Here is a 14,947-nt window from a genome sequence, read left to right on the forward strand (position 1 = left end):
CTACCAAAGAAAGCATATTTTGTAATGACAAAGCCACAATGTATATACAGTATCCAAGACAATAAACAAGCACCATGAAAGATTCAACAATTGAAGAAATGGGATACTTGAAAATTGGACAAGAAACTAGAAAAAGTAACGCAGACAATATATGTACCAGCTTTCTGCTCAGACCCTGCCAAATCAATTTTCACTAACCCAATGAATCACATCATAGCTAGGCACCAAAACAAACTAAAATCAATTCATTTTATCTTATAAATATTTACAAAGAAATTTATGTAAACTTTGTACACAAATTCGGTTTTTGGAAACTGTGTATGTGCATGCAAGCATCAAATAAACTAATGGCATGTTTGCTTTCTTCTATACTAACACAGACCAATTGAAATCAACACAACCTAAATAGATTAATGCAGGTCCAATCAACACTACTCCAACAGGGGAACACAACAAACCTAGTGTATATATAACAATTTGACATATTACTACAACAAAGAACTGGGGGTACTTGACAGCCTCTGACAGTAAATAGAAACCATTAGCATAAACTATGTGCTCACAAAAGCTACTAAACACATTTGGTCCATAACAAAAGCTACCAAAATTGTCTAAGGCACTACTTAAAAATATCAACCAAACCACAATGAATCTTAGATAAACTATGTGCTCATTGCTAAATTGAAAACTGGTAATAATGCCATAGCATAGTTCAGTTTCAGTTGTCATAATATTTTTAATTGGTCCAGTCATTAGTGTGTGACTGTGTATTATAGAGAAAACATTTTTGTGGGGTAGGTACGCTTTGGAAATGTTTGTTGTTGTTTACAAGGACTGGGTTTTCACTGATCAAGCATAGCCCAATGATCTTGTCAAGAGGTAAGTAATCTTGTTAAGTTTATTAACAAGTTAGTGAGAAGGTGGTCTCCAAAGACTCTCTTGCCAGAAAATTAGATTTTCAAAATTTTTGAAAAATAGTAGACGAATTTTCTAAAAATCAAGTACTAGACACTTTTCAAGGTCCAGGGAACAACATAACTTTTACCAAACTCAGATTCTCAATAAAAGTAATTTTCCCACATGCTCTATTTTACCAATTAATTTCCTGAAAATACTTCCTAAGCTTTTTAGGTCAAGCTAGCCAATTTTTGTGGTTAGTCCTTAGGGTATTTCTATGAAACGAGCAACCCAGTTTTCCAAGAAAAGGTGTTGATTTTTTTTTTAAAAAAAAAGAATCAAACCAACCCAGCTGACATATTTACACAAAAATAAAGAAATATTAGTTTAACTGATCAGAATACTTTTGGTGTAGTGGTGCTTGAGATTGTAAGTGGACTTAAGGCTGTGGATTTTAGGCAACCTGAGGTGCTATTGGTAAACAAGGTTGATGAATTTGAGGTGAGAAAAAGGCCACTAGAGGCATTAGCATATATGGGACTAAATGGAGAGTACAATTTGAAGGAGTTAATGAGATTGGTAAGCTTAGGAGCTGCATGCACCCATTCTGACCCAAAATTAAGACCAAGCACTATACAGATAGTAACCATTCTTGATGGTAATGACAAATTAATCATGGGAGAGAACATGGACAATAGTGAAGATTGGAGACAAACAAATGCTTGCTTCAATTATTGACATGTAATGAAGCTGAAAAAGGTGCCAGGTCAGAGTCTGAATGACATAAATCAGTTGCAGCATGTGAGATAAGAGTTGATGACTCATTAGCATGCTACAATGGTCAGGAGACAAAAAACCTATATAATATATGTATCAGACATCTCAACCTTTATTATATAGGACCCCGAAGCTTATGCAATGACTCATGCATATTTTGTCTAAAAGAATATACAGAACTTGTATGAGACAAAGCACTGTAAAAACCCTGCATATTGTTGGGTACTTCAATGTCCGTAAAACACCATATGACATCTGTTTTTGCCCCTAAGTTCCTCTTCCCTTACATACCAATTTCATTGGGGTCTCAAATATTTAGGTTGACTGAATTGTTCTGGTAGATATATATAATAAATTCATTAGGAATTGAAGTACTTTTTGGATGGATGGTTTTGTTTTTATCATAGGGTGAGGAATGTGGAGAAAGCAACTCTTGACTCTTATGTCCTTCACACCAACAAAAGAAACAAATAATAGTCCCCACCAATAAGAGCCTCTTTGAGAGTCCAATGTTTGGTAGCAAGTTTTAAATAAAAGGGAGAATGGTCAAAAGCCACGGTACAAAGCCATACAAAATCTGAATATGGTACCCCCAACAAGTTGCAAAATATGAACTCATTATTGAGATTGAATTCCATCAAATACTATATTTTAAAACATGTCCTAACATTAGAATATTCAGACCATTTGGACCCCAATAAATTAACAATTGATGGCGGCCAATATATTGATGGCCACATAGGGCTAAAAACTCTTCACTATATAATAGCAAACTGTGTAGTCCCTTACACGAGTCATGTTTGAACAAGAAACAATTTTTTCGTCATTTAATATTTGAGCCAAAATCACTCAGCACCTCACATGGCTTACATAGACTGACATTATATGCAGAGATGTTTACACATGTGAATAAGAAGATGAAAAATTCAAACCTTGGGGCTATCATAGTTTAAGCAATATCAGCCAATGGATCTCTCTTATTGTATATGAGATGCATGTCCTTATAAGGACTGCATTATGCATCAAAGCAAAAACCTTGTGTGTGTGTGTGTGTGATCAAACATGAAGTTTTCCAGACAACATCAATTTTACTAGACAACAGTGACATATCATGCTTCTATATATTATAAATTAACTCAGCTTCCATACAATTTTTGCATATATATATATATATATATAACAAAACTCAGTTATAGTTCAAATCAATTCTCATTTGTCAAGTATACACAAATTAAAATATATACATCATTGATATTGGAGAAATGATCATCACCTGATACAAAAAAAGAAGCTGCCTTATATGAATCACAACCAATTTATCAGCGTATGAATCACTAATGAGAAAGAAGTCAGTGGAAGAATAGTGGTGGTCACCTAAAAATTCAGTGGAAGAAAAAATTTAGTGAAATATTTTGCAGATAAATTGATCTATCTAGTTTGGCATAAGAAAAATATTTGTACATGAAATTTGTCTGTTACACACATGCAGGTAGGAAATCCAGGTAGCCATGATTTGAAGGAAAGAAGGAATGGGTTTGGGCTAGAGGTTTTCAGCATCAGCAAATACCTAGATTTATCTTTTAATTTTTGCAATTTCTATTTGTGTAAGCTGCTACTTTTTTGTGCATGGTACTCAGAGATTGGTTTAGTGGAGTGGTTGATTGGTTAATGTTGCCCATATTTGATTCCCCAAAAAACATGGGATTTCATTGTACATGTCTTGTTTCAGATTTTAGCTGGCTCAGTTTAGGCGTTGTTGTTGCCATCTCTGTAATGCCATATGCACAGCACATAGCACCAGGAACCAATTTTGGCACTGAGTGGCTGAATAATTCGGTTTGGAAAGTATATATCTTCATTGTCATTGTTTTGGTTAGTCAGAAAATGGAGGATGGGAAATTTTGCACAATAACTATATTCAATTATTCATATTCTTTTGGTTTTGGTTTTGTCTTATTAAAACAGAAAACTAGCCAAGATTTATATAGTTCCTACACACTGTCCAAAGTCACCACCAATAGAATTACGACTTGATAAACCAACAAAAGAAAACTGCTTAGCTGGGACAAAATGCTAATTTTCACTACCCCACTTCCACTATTCCATAGAATTCCACAGTGTCAAAATTGAAACAATCAAATTAGTCCCATAGATTAACTAAACCTTTCAATTGTTGTCACTAGCAGTAACATTCCTAGCTGGATTCAAGTGTTCAAAAAACATGTCTTTTTAAGTACATGTCATAATCATGGCTATTTACCTAGCTAGGAGCCTGGTCGGCATTGTTTCCAAATTAACTACTTTTCTCTAACTTAGAATTAGAATTGAACTTACTATACTCAATACTTTAGTCTCCTTCAAACTGCCAGACTGTTTATGCATGTACTTAAAATATCTCATGTTATGTAATTATAGTACCACTGGTACTACTGCAGTTTAATAAAATATCTACCTGAAGTGAGTTGGAGGATGGATACATAGGCATTTAGCCTTTTAGCATCATCATGATGGGTGGTGTGCATTCGGCAGTGAGCATGTTCATTGCCTGTAATGTTGTTTCTCTCTATCTGAAGTTTCTTTGGTGGCCATTGAACAATGATGAAAAAAACAAGGCCATGCAATGCATACTTTTATCTAGAGGCTAAAAGCATCAATATATTTGTACCTCTTGAGATAGAGGAAAACACTCCAAGTTCTCTTTACTCAAGCAGCTACCCCAGATTTCAATTGGTTGCTATATTTACCATAGTAATTAGGTAGTAGATACCTAAGGATTATTTATTTTTCTTTTGTGATATTAAGACATGTTTTCTAATTTCTAGTGAAGAACTTTGATGGATGTATAGGATGTGAAACCTTGAAAATTACTTTTCAATGTCCCACTCACTTTGACATTGCATCAAAGTAAGTTTCTCCCTTAGGGGTCTTTTTGGTCCTTTCCTCAACACAATGCCTAATGTTAAAGCAGCAGTTTCAAAGTTCAAACATTCAGCATGTACAAGTTATCAGAACTCAAAGGGTGGATATGGACTGGAAGAATATCCCAAGATCATTAATTTTCATTTCCCTTCTTTGTTATTCACACATTTGTATGATTATTTAATGCTTATGAATTGTTATTTAATTCATTATTATAAGTAAATACATAAACCAATGAAGTCAGTCCATAGAGGAACACATTTTTACACTTTCACAGTCTACTTTTTTGAGCAACCGGCTTAAAGCACATAAAATACCAGTAATTTCCCTGCCTGCAACCAAGGTGTTTGTCATACGTGCCTTCAAATGTGTAGATAGGTTCTATGTCACAAAATGCCTGCAAAATTGAAGAACAAAAGCAGAAAACATATGAGGAAACAAATAAAGCATTTTAGTGTCTTTACATATCTGCCTGCTACCACTCTTAAAAACCATTTGCCAAGAACCTAAGTGAGGCGTGAAAAATATAGTTGAAGATAAAAGTAAGATTGATTTCGTGTGAATATCCTTGAATGGTCAATACACACTTACACACACTTAGTTAAATGATATGTATACATAGATTGTTAATAGAGTACACTCACAAATAAGGGTAATTATCTCAATTTCTTAACATACAATGAACCTGAGTTGTACAATGAAATAAAGCTAATTGGAAATTGGGATAGTGATAAACACCAAGGAGAAAAAAGATTGAAAACAATATGTAATCCAGGAAATAACAGAAAAATGAGCACTGGAAATGATTTTATTAATGCCAACCAGAGAAAACAATTCTTCTATTGGAACCAAAGGCCACTCTAAGATGCTACTCTCAGTCCCGCAAATTAGTGCCATCATAAATTAATATAATTCCATAAGCTTATTCTTCAAGTTCAAACTTCCTAATGACATCCATGAGTTAAAACATCATAATGTGCACATGTCATGTAGTTAAGGAAACAAAAAAAGAAAAAGATTGTCAATAACAATTCAGAATATGCACAAAAAAAGAAGTTTCTATTAGTACCTTAGAAACCAGAAATGCACACAAATTGGGAGAAGGTAAACAATTGTGAATACTGACTATGGGATAAATAGAATAAAGAAGTAAAAAGCAAATTAGAGAGGTCACAATGCACTACTATTAGACGCTCATCTGAGACTAAGAATCAAGCACAAAACAATACCCAAAACTTCAAACACTTTAATCAAGCAAATTACAGTGGTCACAAACTCACAATGCATCGTCACCACATATATTAAGTTACTATCACTAAGAAGAGAACCGATTAAGGTCCAAAAATGGTTGTCCCAAAGAAAACAGTATCAAACCCACCATACTGATTAAGAACTTACTAAGAAGAGCAACAAACTAAGGTAGAGCTCATACCTTGTTAACTGGCGGCGGCTGAGGCATGCTGCGGTGGTAGCTTGAGCCAATGAGTGCAACTACGCAGTTGAGTGGAAGGACGGTGGTTCAAGCCTTGGAGGTCGACGGCACCGGTGGGACGATACGACGGTCACCACGACACTGCCAACAGAAACCAAAAGTCTAACAGGATGCAAGATCAGAAAAATACACTGACTATTAGACAATGAAGACATCAATCTTACCTCGAACCCAACATCGACAATGGCAGCGACAATGGCAGTGAAACGTACCTCAGGTCACCACGACACTGGCATCAGAAACCAAAAAACCTACTTGGGTTAACCACGAAAAAAACCTAGCTAGGTAAGTTGCAGATGAAACCTACTTGGGTTAACCCGAAACAAACACACCTACTTGGCAATGAAACCTAGCTAAGTTGTAAAAACAAAAAAAACCTACTTGGCAGTCAAGCGTACCTAGGTAAGTTGCAGATGGACAACCAAAAGGCGAGCTGTCACGGTCTTCAGAGCAATGGAGAACAACAAGCTTCGATGGAGAACAACCTTAGGATGCAGAGGGTACACGCACGAAGAAGAAGAAAGCGCGAGCAAAATAGGTGGCATCTAATATAATTTAAAGTGTTAGTTCAACATCGATTTTCAATAAAAAAAAAAAAACCGATGTTAACAAATTCATGTTAACGTTAACATCGGTTTTATTCAATAAACCGATGTTAACTGATCATATGCTAACATCAGTTTTCAGAAAATCGATGTTAACGAACTAAGGTTAACATCGGTTTTTTGAAAACCCGATGTTAACTAATTAATGTTAACATTAGTTTTTCCAGAATCGATGTTAAAGTCACTTCGTTAACATCAATTTTCTTCAAATCCGATGTTAACGTATATACAATATTCAAAAATTATGCCACGACATTTATCTTAACATCGATTTTTTAAAAAACCGATGTTAATAAAGTCTCGTTATTTACCATTTTCCCACCACGTTTTTGTTAACATCGATTTTATCAAAAATCGATGTTAACTTAACGATGTTAATTGTAGATTTTGTAGTAGTGCATATCTTTTATGGAGTTAAGAGAAAGATGATAAGGATATTGTAGACATAAATTTTCATTAAAAGAAATGTGATCAACATGTGTCTACTTCCTGTTAAATTATTAAACGGTGTTTAAGAGGAAGATCTGGGTATAATGTGAGTTAAATAATTAAGAAAATTTTTGTGGGTTGCACAAAAAGGAAGGGTTTCAGGTGCAATTTGAAAACAAATACTGGGGGTGTTAGTGTGAAGAAGAATATGATATTTTAAACATAAATTTTTATTAAAAGTCATGTAACCAGCATGTGCCTACTTTCTGTTAAATTATTAAACGGTGTTTAGGAGAGAGAAAGTCTGAGCATAATATAAGCTAAACAATTAAAAAAAAATTTGTAAGGTGAAAAAAAAGAAAAATGTTGAATATAATTTGAAAAAAATATAGAAATACAAGTGTAATTTACTCTTGAATTTAATATTTTTTTTTCTTATTCTAATGAATATTATTTATGTTTCTTTAGAATGGAGAGAGGTGACAATTAACTATCGGATAAGTATAACAATTTGTTACACCGGATGTCAATGTCGATTATTGTGAATATACTTTATGGTTTAGTGGTAAATTTTGACTATGATTGAGTTGAAAGCATTAATAATTCGTTATTGCTCTTTCGTAGTAAGTATTATTTCCCTTTACACATACTAGCTTCTAAAATATGAATTCTTCCCAAAAATTAAGGAAAACGCCGATCCATTATTTGTCATCAAGTTTACCGATATTAAATTAATGCTTCTTATCTTATTATATCAGCCCATTGAAAAATCATTTATCGAGTCACAGATATTATGTTTCAAAGGAAAATAATTTATGTACATTCAATATGTTATATTTTTTGTGAAAAAAATGATATTATAGGAAGATAAAGAAAAATGATAGATATTGATTATGTGTTTAAAAAGAATAATTTGTTCATATGTTATTACTCTGTTTAAAATAATTGACTCGTATTACATATTTACATTTTCTTATTAATAATAATGAACTTGCAAAATATATATATATATATATATATATATATATATATATATATATATATATATATATATATATATATATATATATATTTGTGAAAGAATAATTTGTGTCAAAGAATTCTATTCATTCAATACTCAATAAGTCCTCCTTTGATGTCGGTCATTATATTAAATGAATATTATGTTCCATATTAGATCTTGCATAAATTTTTCTTTAATTAGATAATTATGAAAACGGGTCAATTCAGACCAATGTAAATTTCATCCCTTCATATACCATTGATAATGTTAAATAGGACGTAATTTTTATTAATTTAACTGTTGAATTACTACTATTCATTATTTTGGAGATATAAGGTGGTGGATTAATACTATTCATTAATTTAACTGTTGAATTTATCTCAAGGAATCGATTTTATAATTGGTTTTTTTATTTCTTTTAATTTTTTTTGGTTTCTAATTATTTTTATTTTTCCTTTTTAATTATTTATAATTATATTTAAATTGTTTAAACTGAAAATAATTTTATTTGTATATGTTGTTATTTTTTTATATATTTTTTGTTTTTATCATTTTTTGAAGAGTTGAAATCCTTTTTAAAAATAAGTAATGAAATATCATTGATTTTTTTTTAAAAGTGAGTGATGAAATCCTTTTAAAAAAAAATAATACACACCCTAACCGATCTCATAGCATCTATATATAAAAAAAAAAACAATACTTAAGAAATCGATTTCTAGGGAACCCATTTATTAAGTATGGTGAAAAAAAGAGTGAAAAAATCGATTTGGGGTGAAACAATTTCTCAAAATATTTTTTGAGTTGTATTATTTAGGTAAATATTTTTTTATATTTTATTAAAAAAAACTCTATATTTATTCTTTAAATTGTGTTAATACCACATTATGAAAAACATTATGTTATAAGATCTCCATGTATTTAAATTATACTAGTGATAATGTTTTATTGTTTTTTTAGAGGAGATAATGTTTTATTGTTAATCATTTAAAATCACACTTTAAAAACATCATATTCATTTACGAAGTAATTAATATTCGAATGCTCCGGCCAAACTACATTATGCATTCCCCTACTTTATTTTCCTTTGTAATAATTAAATAGTCATTATACCCCGCCAGTAAAAAAAAAAAAAACCTCAAACTATTTATTTATGAATGTCTGTTATAATGTCTAGTGTCTTAAACCTTGATTATTAATTGTTACCTTTTTCCTCTCAAAGCTAACATACAAACTTATCTATATTTGTTTTTGGATTAAAAAAAGTCTTTCGAAGTTATACAACATCAGTTGCAATTTATAAATCTAAAAACTCTCAGCACTCTTTTCTCTACATTCTTAAACATGTTTGCAGTGAAACGAGATGATTTTATAGTTGAAAACTTTTTTCAACTAATCAATCCAAACCCATTTATTTAACACATTAAACGGGGGTTCACTTCACACGTGGATCTCACTTTTTTCACAATCAGCAAGGCTAGACAATTTTACAGCTGGTTCATTGCTTGTTGATCAGGTTGTCTACAAGGATGCATGGGACACCAACCACATAAAAATATCAATATCTAATGCTCTAAACTAAACTTAAATTTGGAAAATAGTTGCTATGTAATGCTTTGAAGTACAACGTGATTCATATTTAGCCCAATAATGTCTTGCAAAGCAATTAATTTTTCAGCATGCGGTGCTGTGGTGAAAGCACCATTGGGTCATCCTTGCTCAGTTTCATACCGATTCATTGTATGTGTCTAGCCGAAAAGAATGACCAAAATTGCAATTTTCCATAACAATGAGCATAGAATTTAAATTAAAATCCCCAATTATTTACAGAACAACACTATCAGATCCTTCAGTCCCTAAACCCGAACTCAACTTGCTGACCCATGATGAACCCAAACCCAAATGGGTCGCCCGAGCCCGGTAACAATCGGGCATTTGGGTTCTGCTGAAAACATGCGGCCCCATCGGCCTGTTGAGTCCTCACACCGCTTTGAACCTCCTCCTCGGACGGTGGTGCCCCCACCATGTAGTTTACATGGCTGTGGCCGAAGGGCGGCACAGAAGGGACAAATAAGTCATTACAATCATAATTCACCATCCCTTGGGTTTGGCAACCCGACCCAAATTCGGAAACTGAATCAAGATCCGTCGGGTTGACCCAATCGGTGAAAAACCCGGATCCCATGTTCTGAAATCCGAATTTCTCGTCCTGCTGCTGCATTGTTCTGACTGAGTTCACTCGCGGCAGGGTGAAGCACCGATCATCGATCTCCGGCAACGATTCCAGCATGTCGTCCACGTGGGACGATGAAGAAGGTGATGACCCATTGCTACATTCCATAGCCAAAAGATTTGCCTCAACCTTTTGCGCACTTGAGTTCTTCTTATAGATACGACACAGAACCCAATCATCAAGCTGCATCACATTAACAACAAGCAAGTAAGAATTAATGATGAAACAAATCATTACTAAAATTCAAAAAATAAATAAAAATGGGGTCATCTCAAGATTTTAAAGTATGTAAAAGTTTGTATACTAACTAATCAGACATCATTTTTAGTATGACTTTAATTATTATAAAAATTAACATATAACAATTTGTGGTTTGATGAAAATAAGTAGACATTATTATTTATTCGATTTTAAAATCACCACGATGAAATTCATAATCCTTAGTATCATAAGAAATTATGAGTAAGAGCTTGAAAAACAGGGGGAAGGGAATGTAATTATGTACCTTTGCGGTTCCGAGGTTGTGTTTGCGGGAAGAGTCGAGAAGGCGATACTCGTGCATGATCCAATTGGTTTTGGAGCCTTTGGGTGCTTTGCCAACGTAGAAAACAAGTGCTTTTTTTATGCCAACTTTTCTACCTTCAGTGGTGATGATTTTGTCAGTTCCAGTGGCTTTCCAATACCCAGAACCCGCAACTCTGTTTGGTCGTGAACCATTCGGGTACTTCCTGTCTCTTGGACTGAAGAAGTACCACTCCTTCTCTCCAAACGCTGCCTTACCTACACCACCATAACCACATTCAATTAAAAACATAATAATAATAATACTAGTAGTCCTCATTTTTGTGCATGTGCAAATAGACATTAACCAAGGTTATAAATTTTTTAAATTACCGTTGTAATCACAACTACAATTATATTACAATCTTTAATATGGCAAGAAATTGAAGACAAATGTGATCTAAGCGGTCGCAATTGTGATTGCGAACTCTAAAAACTTTGATATTGTGACAAAAATCGTGGTTAAAGATCGTTTTTAGATTTTTTTTTATGATAAATGATGAAATAAATTACCTGGAAGAACCCATGGATCAAACTTGTACAAATCAACTTCAGCAATGATTGGAAGAGAGAAATGATGGCCAGCAACCTTGCGGCAAAGGTACTGAACCAAAAGCTCCTCATCAGTGGGATAAAATCTAAATCCAGGAGGCAAGCTCAATTGTGCAAGAGGGTCTCTCTCTGGAACTCCCATTTTTTGCTCAATCGAATAATAATATCAAAGAACCAAGATATTGAAGAAGTGAATATAATAATAACAAAGAAGATAAAACCAAGTTTTTTTTTCTTCTCTTTTTTTTTTTCTCTAGTTGCTTTTCTCTTTTTTTAATTTCGATAAACGAAGAGGTGGCGGTTATTTATATAGGGACACGGAGGTCGAGACATATGCGACGAAATCTTTGTCGAGTTCGGTTTTGGGCCTCTGGGAACGCGCCACGTCGCAGTGTTTAAAGAAGATCATTATTTGTTATACGGACAACCTTATCTACTACTCGTACGGTTGCCGCGAGGTGGCGGATTCGGTTCAGTGTATGCTACTGTTCACAATGCCACACAAAAGAAATCTTGGAATATTCCTACCATCACGATAAACTCAAAATGATTATGCAACTTAATATCCCAAAATCTTAATTCATTCTTAAAATCTTAATTACACGGATCTTAAATATTGTAGGACATAGATTAAAAATTAAAATAAAAAATTATTTATTCTGAAAATTATAAAAACATATAAAACATTAAAAATAACATAATTTTATGCTTTCGATTAAAATTATTTATCTTACTAGTTCTTTGACGATTAAAATTATTTATCTTACTAGCTCTTTGACTAATGTTTTAAAAGTATTGATTAACATTTTTCTAATTATATTAGTAACTTCGGCAAATTAATGTATCAACACGTAAACACAAGTACTAGTATATACCATTAACAAGTATTTATGATTGTTGAAAAAGTCAGGTAAATTGTTGTGCTTTTAATGTGAAATTAAAATCAGCTACTACTAATAATAGATTCTTTTTATAGATATTTTTTTAAGAATTATAGATGGTTATAAATTTGTTTATTGCCGAATTTTCTTAAACGTGTAGGTGATATATGGAGATAAGGCAAACACGCGTCAGTTATATAATAAAAGTGGGAAAAACAAAGCTTCCCTCTCTCTTTCTTCTTCTTACATACAGTGAGTATGTTTTCCAAAATTCTAGTCGTCATCATTTTTCACGTGAGGCTTTTTCAAGGGGGCGGTGAACACGTGTCCGAGTAGGTAAACGAGAGTCAAGAAAATTGTTTTAGGTGGGGTGGATTTTTTTTTTTCAAAATATTTTAAAGTTGACCAATAAAAATATATTTTTAAAATTGAATAAAATCTCATAAAACGTGTATAAATTTGCAATCATATTATTAATTTCTGTAAATTAAATTAATTTTTTTTATAATCAAAGAATTAAAAGGCCACCTAAGTACAAAAATAAAATTTTCCAACCTTAGTGAAAAAAGTGTGTGTGCTCTTACGAAATAAAAAAACAAATTATTTAAACATCAATTACAAAATAAAAAAGTAGTAATTTCACCGTAAAAATTTATCACACATCACGAATGACGAAATATAAAAGCATAATACTACTAAATATTGTTTTATGCGGTTGCATATTCCATTGGGGGACACGTGGAGCATGAAATGCAATTCCTTATCTACTACTTACCCTTTGAGGGTTTTGCTCCTTTTTACAATTTGGCGTTTCTTTCACTCATCAACCTCTACGGGCAAGCTTACAGGTATTAATTGTGGGTGGGGCTTTGATGAGCTTTTCAGTAGTATTCATAAAAAGGAATATGGTAGTGACGTGGTTGGTCATGGTCAACAATATCGTAGAATGGTGTGATACACTGAAATGTTCTCTCTTGATTGGTGATGTTTCAGAGTGTTGTGAACCTGGACAACTTTGGGTTTCAGATAGGAAAAGAAACAAGGACTGGCGTGCCTTAAGGCTGGTTATGTTATGGTCAAAATATAAATGTGTGAAAGAAACGATAACTCCAACAACAAAACAAAGAAAGTCCCGTGGATTGGGAATTTGAGATGAGGATGGATTTGGCATTAGGTACCAGTCCAAATTTAAATCAAGGTTATTATTGTTATTATTTTCGTCATTATTTTTAAAAAAAATTAAAAATGATTTTTGAATTATATTAATATTAAACAACATATTAAGATTATGTTGTAAAATCATTGAACATAAATTGGGACACTATATTATGTTCCTCTCTTATATTAAAATATATAATATAATTTAGTCTATTTGACACATAATTAACAATATACACGATCGATCGACCTTTGATCTCTGACAAATGTGAGTATTATACAATTTTTTCCACTTATATAAACAAAATAATTGTAAATATATTTTTGGTCTAAGTGAAATTAAATTTGAATTTTCTTAAATGAAAAAGATGTAGTTGAGTAAGAAGATCATCTTACTAAAAGTAAAAGTAGTTAGTCAGATTAATTTTTTATGAGGATTAATCATTAGTAAGAATTGATAGATACACATCTATAGCATGATGATAAAAAGAACTAAATGATTGAATTGAAGAAGAAAAATATATATTATTTAAGCTCACAATGTTAGGTTTTGAATTTTTAAACATCTTGTTAAAAAAATATATATTTTGTTTGGCATTGAATAATGTATGAGAAGAGAAAGTTCACGAATACTTATTCAAATTTAGCAACTCTAACAATGCGGACCGAAATTTAAATGGTTTTAAATACCGAAAAAAAATTGAATGGTTTCTCAAGTGTTTTGAACTTGCTTGAGCTTGTCAATATTGATGTACCTTCTTCAAAAGGAAAAATTGTACGATAATTCCCTAGATTATCTAATTTTTGAAATTTTTAGGGAGTTTTGAATCACTAATTATAATTTTTTTTTAACTTATTTTGTCTTCAAATAAATAAATTTTAGAATTTCATTATAAAGGATGTCATATATTCTATTTTCTAAATTTTCTTTTGTTTATAACTTTTGTTTATTTTCTTATATTTCATTTTCCTTTTATTTTTAGGAAATGAAAGAAATATTAGAGTTCTAATATATAAAAAAGGATTACTAAAAGATCACACTACTAGAAAACGCGTTTTCTACATCGGTCGAAATGGGTACTCTACATCGGTGCTTAACCGTTTTTTATTGTAACGTGGTTGAAAGTAAAAACTTTCAACAAATTACACATCGGTGCCATCCAAACCACTGATGTAGAAGGGTGGCTTTCGAATATGGGGATGACATCAGCAACGACTTGAAAACGTGTTTTTTACATCGGTGATGATGTTAGGCCCAACGTAGTAACCTGCGCTTTCTAAATCAGTGCTGACGTAGGTAGTGACGTAGTAATCTGCGCTTTCTAAATCAGTGCTGACGTAGGTAGTGACGTAGTAACCTGCGCCTTCTAAATCGGTGCTGACGTAGACACCGACGTAGTAAGATGCACTTTCTACATCGTTTCTCGTGTTAGATGTAGAAAT

At 32.4% G+C, this 14,947-nt stretch overlaps 1 protein-coding gene across 1 annotated transcript; it reads right to left on the minus strand.

Annotated features, from left to right (window-relative positions):
- Positions 1-9,968: 9,968 nt before the first annotated feature.
- On the minus strand, positions 9,969-11,607 carry LOC100811301 (NAC domain-containing protein 72). Its single transcript, NM_001317344.1, has 3 exons — positions 11,427-11,607; positions 10,858-11,132; positions 9,969-10,535 (listed from the first exon to the last, which is right to left on the minus strand). The coding sequence occupies exons 1-3, from the start codon at positions 11,605-11,607 to the stop codon at positions 9,969-9,971; spliced, it is 1,023 nt and encodes a 340-aa protein (NP_001304273.1).
- Between the last annotated feature and the right edge of the window lie 3,340 nt (positions 11,608-14,947).

The sequence above is a fragment of the Glycine max genome, chromosome 12 (assembly GCF_000004515.6).
Source record: "Glycine max cultivar Williams 82 chromosome 12, Glycine_max_v4.0, whole genome shotgun sequence".
NCBI classification, from domain to species: domain Eukaryota; kingdom Viridiplantae; phylum Streptophyta; class Magnoliopsida; order Fabales; family Fabaceae; genus Glycine; species Glycine max.

Excerpts from the sequence above, each read along its gene's own strand:
- LOC100811301 (NM_001317344.1), bottom strand. The coding sequence starts at position 11,607 with ATGGGAGTTCCAGAGAGAGACCCTCTTGCACAATTGAGCTTGCCTCCT. Across the intron at positions 11,133-11,426 it reads TGATCCATGGGTTCTTCCAG|GTAAGGCAGCGTTTGGAGAG; the intron begins GTAATTTATTTC and ends ATGGTGGTGTAG. Across the intron at positions 10,536-10,857 it reads ACAACCTCGGAACCGCAAAG|CTTGATGATTGGGTTCTGTG; the intron begins GTACATAATTAC and ends AATGTGATGCAG.